General features: G+C 46.4%; 1 protein-coding gene across 3 annotated transcripts in view; it reads right to left on the bottom strand.

The window, feature by feature from the left end:
• Positions 1-5,189, bottom strand: part of TFCP2 (transcription factor CP2) — a 47,950-nt gene extending 42,761 nt beyond the window's left edge. For 2 of the 3 annotated variants that reach the window (XM_008140681.3, XM_008140682.3), the window contains exon 1: positions 4,941-5,189. In XM_008140681.3, the coding sequence (XP_008138903.1) occupies positions 4,941-5,062 (122 nt within the window). In that variant the 5' untranslated portion in view covers positions 5,063-5,189. The remainder of the gene's footprint in view (positions 1-4,940) is intronic. The other variant, XM_054719073.1, reaches the window with a different exon arrangement.
• Between the last annotated feature and the right edge of the window lie 7,961 nt (positions 5,190-13,150).

The following is a 13,150-nucleotide window of genomic DNA, read 5'->3' as shown; positions in this document are numbered from 1 at the left end:
GGCTACAAAGTTTCAATTATAGAAGATAAATAAATCCCAGATCCCAGGGCCTCCGCTTGGGTCGCCAGGGGGCGTGGCCAGCCTGCAAACCATCACAGGCCCCTTACCCAGGCCGCCCCACGCCCAAAGGGAACCCCCACCCTGAGCCGGGACACCCTTCAGGGCAAACCAGCCGACCCCCACCCGTGTACCAGGCCTCTATCCTATCTAATAAAAGAATAATATGCAAATTGACCATCACTCCAACACACAAGATGGCTGCCCCCATGTGGTCAAAGATGACTGCCCCCATGTGGCCACAAGATGGCCGCCACAAGATGGCCAGCAGGGGAGGGCAGTTGGGAGGGACCAGGTCTGCAAGGGAGGGCAGTTGTGGGCAATCAGGCCAGCAGGAGAGGGCAGGTGGGAGAGACCAGGCCTACAGGGGAGGGCACTTAGGGGTGACCAGGCTGGCAGAGGAGGGAAGTTGCGGGCGACCGGGCCTGCAGGGAAGGGCAGTTGAGGGGGGACCCAGGCCTGCAGGGGAGAGCAGTTGGGGGGGACCAGGCCTGCAGGAGAGGGCAGTGAGGGGTGACCAGGCCTGCAGGGGAGGGCAGTTAGGGGCAAACAGGCTGGCAGGGGAGCAGTTAGGCATCAGGGGAGGCTGGCAGGGGAGCAGTTAGGGCAATCAGGCTGGCAAGGGAGTGGTTAGCGGGTGATCAGACTGACAGGCAGAAGCGGTTAGGGGCAATGAGGAAGGCAGGCAGGCGAGCAGTTGGGAGTCAGCAGTCCTGGATTGTGAGAGGGATGTCCAACTGCCCGTTTAGGCCCGATACTACCTGGGATCGGGCCTAAACGGGCAGTCGGACATCCCTTGAGGGGTCCCAGATTGGAGAGGGTGCAGGCTGGGCTGAGGGAAACACACCCCCATGCACAAATTTTGTGCACTGGGCCTCTTTTATTCATAATAGTCAAAAGGTAAAAACAATCCAAATGTCCATTCATAGCTGAATGGATAAACAAATTGTGATATATACATACAATGGCATATATCCAGAATAGGTAAATCCATATTAGTTGCTACTGGGGAGAAAGGGTGAGGGAAATGAGAAGCAAGTGTTTAACAAGTAGAGGATTTTCTTTGGAGGTGATGAAAATGCTTTGGAACTAGAGGTGGTGGTTGCACAGAACTGTGAACACACTAAATGCCACTGAACTGTTTACTTTAAAATGGTTAATTTTATGTAATGTGAATTCCATCTCAACTTAAAAAAAGAGCCCTAGCTGGTTTGGCTCAGTGGACAAAGTGTCAGCCTGGGGACTGAAGGGTCCCGGGTTTGATTCTGGTCGGGGCACATGCCTGGGTTGCGGGTCCAATCCCCCATGGGGGGCATGCAGGGGACAGCCGATCAGTCAGTGATTCTCTCTCATCATTGATGTTTCTCTCTCTCCCTTTCCCTTCCTCTCTGAAGTCAATAAAAATACATTTTAAAAAAAGGAGAAAAAGGGAAAATTTATAAATAAAGTGTGGCTTGATTGGGCATCGTCCCATGCACTGAAAGATTACTGGTTCGATTCCTGGTCAGGGCACATCCCCAAGCTGGGTTGCTTGTGGGCTTCATCCCCAGTAGGGGGTATGAGGGCGCCAATCAGTGTGCTCTCACATGGATGTCTCTCTCTAAAAATCAATAACTATTCATAAATAAATAAATCACAAAATCTAATTTTTACTTTTTTTAATAACAGTTCTATTGAAATACAATTCATATATCTTACAATTTAACCATTTAAAGTGTATAATTCAATTGTTTTTAGGTAGTCACAGAGTTGTACAACCATTACTACAACTTTAGAACACTTTTATCACACCCCTCCCCCCAAAATAATGGTACTATTAGCAGTCACTCCCTATTCCTTCCTTTTCCATAGCTCTAGTCAAGCAGTAATCTGTCTTTAGAGATTTGCCTATTCCAGTGATGGCGAACCTATGACTCGCATGTCAGCACTGACACGCGTAGCAATTTCTGATGACACGCGGCAGCGGCTGCATGCTGAGGATGAAACATTTGCTGCTCCTGAGGATGAAACATTTGCAAAATAATGTTTTTTCCTCAAAGTGACACACTACCCAAGTTATGCTCAGTTTTTTGGCGAAGTTTGACACACCAAGCTCAAAAGGTTGCCCATCACTGGCCTATTCTGTACATTTCATAGAAAAGGAATCAGAGGTTATGCGGTTTTTGTAACTGGCTTCTTTCAGCATGTTTTCAGAAACTCTCCTTTATTTTAACTATAAAGTCTGTGCCATGTATTAAATGTAAGAAAAAAAGTAAAGAGACTATTAAAGGACTACTTATGAAAAGAATATTACTGAATAGAATGGCAGATCAAAAATAAAAAAGAGGACTCCAGTTAAGATGAATCTTCATAAAATATAAATTTGAAGCAAAATCATTAAAGTAAACAAACTAGTGTAAAACAAATATATTAGGGAAAGAATTTTACAGAACAAATTGCTTGTCAAAGAGAAAATTTCCCCAATGAAGGTGTAGGAAAAGCAATCACAAGATGTAATTAAAAGGAGAAACAGCCATTACCTCTGTCTATAAAAACTCCTCTAGTCAGTGTTTCTTGAAATGTGGTCCCTGGACTACCTACATCAAAATCATCTATGAACTTGTTTGGTCCCAGACAATCACCAAAGTGAGACTTTGGAAACTATTTTTAGTAAGTACTCCAGATGATTCCCATGAATACCCAAGTTTGAGAACTAATATCTAAGTAACACAAGTTAATGCAAATGATATTTAATGTATGCAAGAGCCAAGAGAATAGTGACAAGAGCAAAATGCAAGAAAAAAATAAATAAAAATTTAGTACATTATAAAAACACAAAATGAGGGTTGAAAACTCCTGTAAATTTGATATTGAAAAAAAAATTCTATATGTGTAAATATGCAAGGCATTCTTACTAATACCTGTGAAGACCACTCACATTAATGAGTGATAGAAAGCACTCATCAATGTAAGGTCATGTAGCAGAGAGAGTCCATAGTGGATTTGCAAATGTTTGTTAACAATGTTAACTATTTTTATAACAAATATAGTTATGGTTAGTTATCTCCATCCTCAACTCAACCTAGACAAGAACCAAACTTTTGCTGTGGTAATCTTTAAATGAACAATAGTATAAATTGTCAGATACCAACATGCAAGCATTTACTTTCAGACCAACTTAATCACTATTTTTAAGGTCAGACTTATGTAAACAAGGACAGGCAAAACTACAGTTAAATTTCTCACGACAGCCCTAGCCGGTTTGGCTCAGTGGATAGAGCGTCGGCCTGCGTACTGAAGGGTCCCAGGTTCGGTTCTGGTCAAGGGTACATGCCCGGGTTGCGGGTTCGAGCCCCAGTAGGGGGCATGCAGGAGGCAGCCGATCAATGATACTCTCTCATTGATGTTTCTCTCTCTCTCTCTCTCCCTCTTCCTTCCTCTCTGAAATCAATAAAAATATATTTTTAAAAATTTCTCAAGACTAAGAGCATTGCATGATAGAACTCAAATTTCCTTGAAAGTCACAAATATATGTATACACAGATAGCCTTTATTGTTCTAACTAAGCAAAGATTCCTGAAGGTGAAGTGTTTACTAAATTCTAACTCATAATTTTACTTCAGTGTGGGAAGTCCATTTTGGTTTCATAGGGATAAAGAAAGGAAGTTTACATTATGTAACTCTCAAAGAATATCACTATCAGAATGCAAAATTTGTCCACTTTTCCCATAAAAAGCATCTTTTCTCTATAACTTCCTAAACCCAATTAAGGTGTTGAGTTCTAAAGTCTCTTTTGAGGGGAGGGGGTTGGAGGGCTGGGTGGAAAAGGTGAAGGAATTAAGCAAAAAAAACACACAACAACAACAAAAAATGCCCTTCTAGACAGACAACAGTATGGTGATTACCAGAGGGAAAGGGAGGTGGGGGGAGGTAGGAGAGAGTAAATGGGGGATAAATGGTGATAGAAGGATACTTGACTTGGGGTGGTAAACATACAATATACAGATGACTTATTAAAGAATTGTACACCTGAAACCTATATAATTTTATTAACCAAGGTCACCCCAATAAATTCAATAAAAACAAAGTCTCTTTTGACTTACTTATTTAGATTAAGCCTTATAATACATTTGGAAACCCAATTACATTCTATCTAACCCTAAGATGCAGATGTTTCAACATTTCCAGACATGATTCTTGCAAATCTTAAACATGAAACAAACTATACTGGGAGAATGAAATAGGTAAATGCATGCAAATAAATTACATGGGAAAGTAACGTTGCTTCCAAAGGGTACTTTATTATCAACATTTGGTTTGATACATTAAAGTCTAAAAGCATCTAAAAGTCCTCTTTGACACTTTTTCATTTCACAACTATGTTTCAAAAGTCCCTAGAATTAAGCAAAGCATTAAAAGCAGGCTAAGATATAGATGTGTGGACTTCTTCACCAAGGCCTCACATTTCCTTCCAACAGTCAAGCAATATTCATCATTAAGATCCAGCTTCCAACGCCCCAACTCCTAGACATTCCTCACATGCTCAATATAGCCTCTTCTTCATACAAGTCCAGTCCAATCTACACACCCACCACCACCACCACCACCACCACCACCACCACCACCACCAGTCTCCCAAGTCTCCCGCACTGGCACAACATCCTCTCAACATTTATCTGGTTGCTATTCTTCCTTCTCCCACTGATCCTGCAGACTTGACACTGCCCACAATCTCCAGTTCCATTTCTTCCACAATATTCAAACTCAAAGCAACAAAAGAAAGAAGACCCTTTTCCCTAACTGCAGACAACTTCTTTAACTCTGCCCCACATTAGCCCCTCTCTCTACTCTCTATCCTGCCTTTGTTATTCAGAAGGTGCAGGGTCTGGGAAAATCTCACTCACCTCATGCTATAGGCACCAGCACCCAGCTCCTGGCCGATCCCGGACAGACTAGCATCAAAGTCCTGCACCAGCCCGGATTCGATCACTTCATCGGCCAGAGGCAGCTTCAGAGCCCAAGCCATCCTGGCTCCTTCCTTGCCCCAGGAGACACTGTTTCTTGCACAAAGGTGAGCAGTGTGATTCTATCCAATGGGGGCAAGGACTGTAGGAAACTCCAAACCAAGATTTCCCACGCAGTACCCACCAGCTACCCTTTAGCCCGACCCGCACTAATCTCCCCTACCCTCGGCTCCTTGTTCTGGGGTGCCCCGACTTTCAAAATCCCTCCCAATCAGCTCTCCGGAGCCGCGAGAGGGCCCTTCTGCTTATTTATTCCAGACTGCCCCGAGGCAGCCCTGAACGCCCACACTCCTGCTCTCCGGGCTCTCCCCTTTTGCGCGTGGTGGTCACTCGCTGCTTCCTAAACAGACCAGCAGCTGCGACCCACTGCCTCCCCGGCGCTCCCAGGTCGCTGTCGCACCTTTCCCCCCCGCCCCCTACGGCTAGGAACCCCCTCCCTCCCGGGACCCGCGCTCCCTGGCCCCTCCAAGGCCTCGCTTCCGGTCAGCCCCAAGATCACTTCCGGTCAACCCCGCAGCTCTTGGGACCAAATCCAGGTTCCCGCCCAGCCGACTCCCCGACCTCTGCAGCAACCCCTCGGCTGCGAAACATGGAAAGGGAAAGTCCAGCACGGGTTTGGAGCCCAGACCCGCCAGGCTGCTCCACCGCCCGCCGCCCCGACGCCAGCCAATCATCTTGGCGCCCTCTTCCTCCGCCGAGCCGGGGAACATGACGTCACTCGATCGCTCACCAATGAAAAAGAGACTGCGCTGGCCTCGGCAGTGGTGATAGGCCAGCTACCCACGGCTTCCCGCCCCGAGAATGGGCGGGGCTACTTGGGAGGGGACCGGGCGTGCGTCAGGTGTCTCGGTGTAAACGTGCCTCCCTGGGGGCTACCTGCGTTCCGGGACCGCTAGGTTCCAAACCCGCTCCGTAGGGCGTGGGTGGGGCCATCGTTCTAGTCCTACCGAACCCACCCCGACGCCCCGAGAACTGGACCGTTTCCCAGGCTCGACCTCCGTGCGCTCCTTTGCTCCTGGAATACCCTCTCTCCTTAAGCTCACCTTTCTGGAGGTCAAGACTCTGCTTAAACCCCACTTCCCTGGATGGTCGTCCTCTCTGCGACCTTTCCCCAGCCCTTTCTTGTTTCACTGTCCCCAGCTTTAATAATTGTTCTCTAAAATTCACCTGGACTCGTGCTGTAAAATTTTTCCTGCACAAAGTTAGCACCCCACCCCCACCCCTACCCCCCACCGCCCACTAGCCCTAGGCAGACCCGTTCAGGGCTAGGTCCCGCTTCCGTAACTAGATAACTGAGCCATATCTAGCAATCTCATGGAGCCCTGCCCTCTGGGAAATATTTAGAAAAAGACAGACATGTACTTCTCCGAAATGTTTGAGCCTGTGTTTGTTTAAATTCTGAACCATAATTAAAACCACGCAGGTTTTCTTTACCTTAATTTTAATTAATTCTAAAATAAACTGAGGTGCAATGAAAGGTGACTCCTAAACCTTTGCTCATCCAAATTGGAATGCAGCCATCAGCCTTGAGATCTATGTCCTTGAGCCCAGTTCCCCAGGAGGGGAGAAGAGCCTTGGAATTCTGTGACTGGGAGGGGTGGACTTTTTCCTTCCTCTCCCTTCCCCCCTGTAACTAAGAGGGAAATCTGAGTGCCGTGGCTGGAGACGAGGATTCCAGGGTCAACCCTGGCAGCTGTGCCTCCAACAGAAGATCCCCAGTGTCCCCTGGAAATCCAGCAACACCTATCAATAAACCAAGTTTTTCCCCCATAAATTCATCCCACCACAAAAACCATGGCTTCTGTTAGACAGAATCAATATGACTAATTAACCAGAGCGCCTGTGGCACAGAGCTCCAAAATCCTTATTCTAGACCAGTGGTCGGCACACTCATTAGTCAACAGAGCCAAATATCAACAGTACAACGATTGAAATTTCTTTTGAGAGCCAAATTTTTTAAACTTAAAACTTCTTTGAACGCCACTTCTTCAAAATAGACGCGCCCAGGCCGTGGTATTTTGTGGAAGAGCCACACTCAAGGGGCCAAAGAGCCGCATGTGGCTCACGAGCCGCGGTTTGCCGACCACGGGTCTAGACCATTGGGTAAAGTTAAGGCTCATTGTGAAGGGTTCTTTTCCCTAGATTGGATCCTGAAACTAGACTGTTTAGATGGAACAAAGCAGGGTTTACCCTGGTGTGTGGGAGTCTGTGGAAATCCTATAAAAAAGATGAGGACAGACAGCAATCTCCAGGTGCCACCCCGTATGGGGGAAGGTTAAGCACACAGACTTTAAAAATAGCACATTTGGGTTCAAGATCTGGTTCTGCTGCTCACAAGCAAAGCAACCTTGAATAGTTTCTCATTTCTTCTGTGCCTCAATTTCTTATCTGTAAAATGGGTATACTAGTTATTACTTTATAAAATCCAGTGAGAATTAACTGAAATAATGCACGTTAAATGCTTAGAAGAGTGACTAGTGCATGGTCAGTGCTAAGTGAAGGTTAGCTATTATTATGATTGACAAAAGGAGACCTATCCTGCCTATCTCATAAGACAAGTCAATTTTCTCAGAGGCCTGAGGCTCACGCTCCCTGGATCAGCACCCCAGGCTTCCCTTCTTACTCATGAACTGAAGTCAATCACTGTTGCTGGGTTCCTGGGTCAATCACTGGGCATTTTCTTCCAGGTATAAGAAGAAACCAATTATCCAGGCAGGCTTTTTTGAGGGACTGACCATCTAACGTTAACTTTTTTTTTTTTTTAATGTTTTTATTGATTTCAGAGAGGAAGGGAGAGGGAGAGAGAGATAGAAACATCAATGATGAGAGAGAATCATTGATCGGCTGCCTCCTTCCTGCATGCCCCCTACTGGGAATCGAGCCCAGAACCTGGGCCTGTGCCCTGACCAGAATCGAACTGTGATCTCCTGGTTCATGGGTCGACGTTCAATCATTGAGCCACGCAGGCCGGGCTAGCTTTAACTCTTTACATCTTTTTACGTCCCACACAGTCAGCCTCTGGGGCCCACTCTGTCTTCCTTGAAAGACCCTGCCGCTGAGAGGAAAGGAAATCAAAACATTTCACACCCACATTCACACTCATGAAGCTTCAAGCAACCTCAGGTTCCCTTCAATTCTCATCTCCAGTCCAGAAATCAGTCCACATTTTCTCTAGTTCTTAAAAGGTCAGTTCCTCCTTCACAGCCATCCACAGCACATAGGACATCTGTGATACTGTGATTTATAAGAAATATATATGTTAAGAAGAAAACTGCAGGCCCAAAATGGCATTATTAGTGCTAAAAGCCCATGATGCCAAACTTAATACCTGATCTAATTGCAGTTTTAACCTCTCCCAGAAATGCAATCTTAATTAACCTTAATCAGGCTGAAATTTTCTGATCAAGAACCAAATAAATATGACTAATTAACCAGTAAGTAGAAAGAAGTAGCAAGACAATCTACATGATAAAAACCCTTCCACTTTCCTACCCTTAAAGAAAAGATGTTCTGGCCCTAGCTGGTTTGGCTTAGTGGATAGAGCATAGGCCTGCTGACTGAAGGGTCCCCGGTTCTATTCTAGTCAAGGGCACATGCTTGGGTTCCGGGCTTGATCTCCAGTAGGGGGCATGCAGGGGGCAGCCAATCAATGATTTTCTCATCATTGATGTTTCTCTCTCTCTCTCCCCTCTCCCTTCCTCTCTGAAATCAATTAAATATATATAGATGTTCTGGCCCCCCAATAATCAGCTTTTCTTTCCCTAATAAATCCATCTTCCTATAAAATCCCTTTATTTTGTATAACCCCTGGGAAAGCCCTTGTAGGTGCTAGATGGGATGTTGCTCAATTGTGAATCACTGAATAAAGCCAATTAAATCTTCAAATTTATGTGGTTGAAAGGTGTTTTTTGTTTTGTTTTGCTTTTGTTAATCCTCACCTGAGGATATTTTTTCCGTTGATTTTTAGAGAGAGTGAAAGGGAGGGAGAGTAGAGGGAGAAGAGAGAGAGAGAGAGAGAGAGAGAGAGAGAGAGAGAGAGAGAGAGAGAGAGATTGGGCCTGGGATGGAACCTACAACCCAGGTATGTGCCCTTGATCAAGGATCAAATCTGAGACCCTTTGTTGTGCGGGCCGACACTCTAATGATTGAGCCACATCAGCCAGGGTGAAGTTTTGTTTTTTTAACATATATGTGGTAGGCAGTTAGACAGATATGAGCCGAGCAAGAATGATGGGCCAGGTACAGAAGGTCACTAGAACAGAAAGCTCCAGGTGTCTAGCAAAACTGGGAAAACAAGGACCTCACCCTCAGGGTAACCTTTTCTCCCCTAGCATATAGATGGCCATGCAGTTTAGACCCCTGACCTTCCATCTCACTGCTCATGCAGTTTGTATCCTCCCCTGACCTTCCCTCCCTGGCATGTTGCTAGTCTCCCCACCCCTTAGAGGAGAGTAGCTCTTAAGCCTCCAGGACAATGAGGTTCTGACTGACCCACATCACATACATCTAGGCCTCAGTTGTATTTCAGCTCCAGGCCCAGAAAAAAACAGACAAGAGACACCATGGTTGACATTAGGACCAGCTGACTAATGACCTCCTGCCCTGGCACCAACCCATCAGTAGAGACCATGACGCTGAAAGGACACACCTAGAAAGCTGATGAATATTCTCTCGGGATCCTTCCCTGAGACCTCCAGTTAAATAACCTCAAGACTGAGGACCCAGCCCGGCCAGTGTGGTTCAGTGGTTGAGCATCGACCTATGAAGCAGGAGGTCACAGTTCTATTCCCAGTCAGGGCACATGCCCCAGTTGCAGGCTCGATTCCCAGTAGGGGGCATGCAGAAGGCAGCTGATTAATGATTCTCTCTCATCATTGATGTTTCTATCTCTCCTTCTCCCTTTCTCTCAATAAAAATATTTAATCAATAAAATCAAGAAATCAATAAAAATATTAAAAAACAAAACAAAAAACAAACGACTGAAGACCCAGTGCAGCTCTCTGTGGAGCACACCCCTGCCCTTCCCATCCCCCTTCCCCTGGGGACATTTTCCTTGTCTCTGAAGCTCCAAGCCCTCCCCCCCCCCTTTTTTTTTTTTTTTGCCTCTGTAACTTGTTTCCCAAACTGACTTCTTCTACCTCTGTGACTTTCTAAATAAACTTGCTCTTACAGTTTGAGTCTTGGCTCTGAATTCTTTCTTAGCCAGAACTCAAGTGCTGAGGTTGCTAAACGAAGGTTCAGTCTGATTCCACTGGCCTAACACCTCGTGCCATTACTGGTGCCAACATACATATTTGGTCCATTGAATGACCAAAATACATTTCTCATCTATGCTTTGTCTTTGTCCACAGTTCCTGGCTCACAGTTCCCGGAGACCTTGGAATTGCTAAGCTTAAGAGCATTGGGAGCCTCTTTTGTTACACCATTTGGCCTCTGGTCCTCAGTTCTTGAAAACCTGCAGAGCCATAAAGGTGAAACGGGTCTTGCTTTCATAACAAGCCCCTTCCCACCACAACGGCCGCAGAAGGCTTATGTGAATGAAGGTGACTTGTGGAAGGAATCCAAGGCGGGGGGCTGGTTGCGAGGAGAACCAACTGAGAACAGAGGGTTGGAACTTTTAGTTTCACCCCCGCATGTCAGGGGAGGGGACTGGTATCTGAAGTGGAGGGTGGTCTTGTGGAACTGAGACAGTTCTCTGTGGAATCTAATGCTATCTCCAGGTAGACAGTGTCAGAATTGAATTGAATTCTTGGACACCCTGCTGGTGTCTGAGACTTGCATGTTGGTGTGGGAATCCTACACACACACACACACACACACACACACACACACACACACACACACAAATATACACTTGGGAATTGGATTCAGAAACCCAAAGGACATCCTAGATAGACCTGGGAATAGAAACTACAGTTTCTCCACAAACCCGCCGCTTTACAACCTTCTGGGCCAACTGCCAGGAACCACACTTGACAGGTCTGAGCCAGAGATATCAGCTTTCACTGACTCTTCTGATGGCATCTGCCTCTCTCCAGTCAGGGTCCGTTGCTACTCAGATTCCATTCACTCCCACATACCACAGTCTAAACCCTGTATAGCTAAGCAGAATTCTTTCCACCTGCTTTCTCCCAGCAGCCTGAAGTCAGGGTCTCAGCTCTTATTTCCTTGAAGGAGAGAATAGGAGATACATTCAGTCATCTGTCTGAAATTTGCCAAGCACCTACTGTGTGCTCCTGGCCTGGGCACTGAGGAGTCACAGACTAGTGTGGAGTCACAGACTAGTCTGGGGGTCTAAGTACCAGGAGGGACAGCTAGTATTAGGGTTGTGAGATCTGCGCAGAGGTAAGTGCTGGCTTCTATTTAATTTTTTGCCCCATTATTTTACAGCTCCTCTGATCCTTAAGCCTTACATCAGAATCTTAGACATCGCTTGTCCCTTGGGTAGAGGTGGGGTGATGGAGCCTGATCTAGAACCCAGCATAGTGCCTGGCTCAGGAATTCTGGTTGGTTCAGAATCAAAGGTGATGCCTTGCGTTCACCAGTTTGGATTATGTGGCCCAGACCTCATCCATACCAGGTGGGTAGAGGGGGGAGTGGGAAGGCTGCAGGGGGCAGGGCATAAACCCTACTCCTAGGAGTTAGACAAGAGAGAAACCTTTACGATAGCTGCGCTCTTCCAGCTCTAAGCTCAAGTATCAGGCCTACCCGAACATTGGCAGGCCTGCGGACGAGCACAAATGAAGGTCCACGTAACATGTATCTAAATTTCATAAAGTGCAAACCAACCTAATTGTGAATGCTCTAGCAGCTAATAATGATAAGCAGACCTTCAAAATGATCTTAAAGGTCCGGCCAGCATGGCTCAATGGCTGAGCATTGACCTATGAACCAGTTCCTGATTCCATCCCAGATCAGGGCACATGCCTGAGTTGTGAGCTTGATCCCTAGTGTGGGGTGTGCAGAAGGCAGCCAATCAATAATTTGCTCTCTTCATTGATGTTTCTCTCTCTCTCTCTCTCTCTCCCTTCATCTCTAAAATCAATTTAAAAAATATTTTTTTAAAATGACCCAAAAGACTGGGTTTGAATTTAAACTTCTAAGAGTTCTTGAAGTTTTGTGCTAGAATATTCTCCAGCCCTGGCCCCCAGCCTATGGCCTGATTTCTCTTCCCCCTTGCAGCCCCATCTCACATTGCGTATATGTTTAGACACTCTGGCCTGCATATTCAAGCTCCACCCACCCAGATCTCTGACAAGCAGCTGTCCCTTGGTTATTTCTTGAGTCTAGGAGTATGCACACCAACATGTCTGTTGTCAGAACCCAGAGAAAAGGGGCTGGAAAGTGGGCTTGGCAAGGTATTCTGGGGTCCTAGGTACCAGGATGGTCTAGAAAGACAAAGGGCACATCCCTTTGACCCTGCACCCCATGAACAGGGTCGTGGCTGGAGGGCCAGGGGCAGGGCCCTCTGAAGTGTGAGTCTAGAGCACTGACCTTCACCCTCTTGAAATGGCGTTTCCAGGCCATGCGCTCTGATCGCAGAGGCAGCTCACTGATCCTTCCCTGGCCTCTGACAGGAGTGCCCTTATGTCCCCACCCGGAGAGGTGAAGGAGAAACAAGCAGACCCGTACAAAAGAAAAATACTGTTTATTCCACACAACTACAGCAAGTGTTCTCCCTCCCCAGCCCTCACTCCAGCCCTCAGCAGGTTGTGCCCCATGTCGGGGGACAGTCAGAACCTCAGTGTGGGAGCCTGGCCTAGGAGACAGGAGGGGGACCCAGGCATAGGAAGATGACTGGATTGCCGAGGACACAAAAACATCAGGGACTCTCATTCCAAATTCAAGTGAGTTCCTCAACCTATTTGGCCAAATTCTTTCCCTGGACCCCGCCGGGATAAAACACCATGCTTAGTGCAGGGCCAAAGGCCTCAGCTAATTCACCAGGCCATAGAAAGTTTTGGTCTTTCTTTCATTTAAAACAAAAACAAACGAAACCACAAGCAAACAGCAAAACATGTTCTGCCCTTTCTCCTGCCTTTCCATGGCGAAGGAGCCATTGAGCTCTGGCTTTAAGTCCAGAAAGGTGC

The sequence above is a fragment of the Eptesicus fuscus genome, chromosome 7, assembly GCF_027574615.1.
Source record: "Eptesicus fuscus isolate TK198812 chromosome 7, DD_ASM_mEF_20220401, whole genome shotgun sequence".
In the NCBI taxonomy this organism is placed as follows: Eukaryota; Metazoa; Chordata; class Mammalia; order Chiroptera; family Vespertilionidae; genus Eptesicus; species Eptesicus fuscus.
The sequence above is the reverse complement of the archived record's forward strand: the minus strand, read 5'-3'. Positions and strand labels throughout refer to the sequence as shown.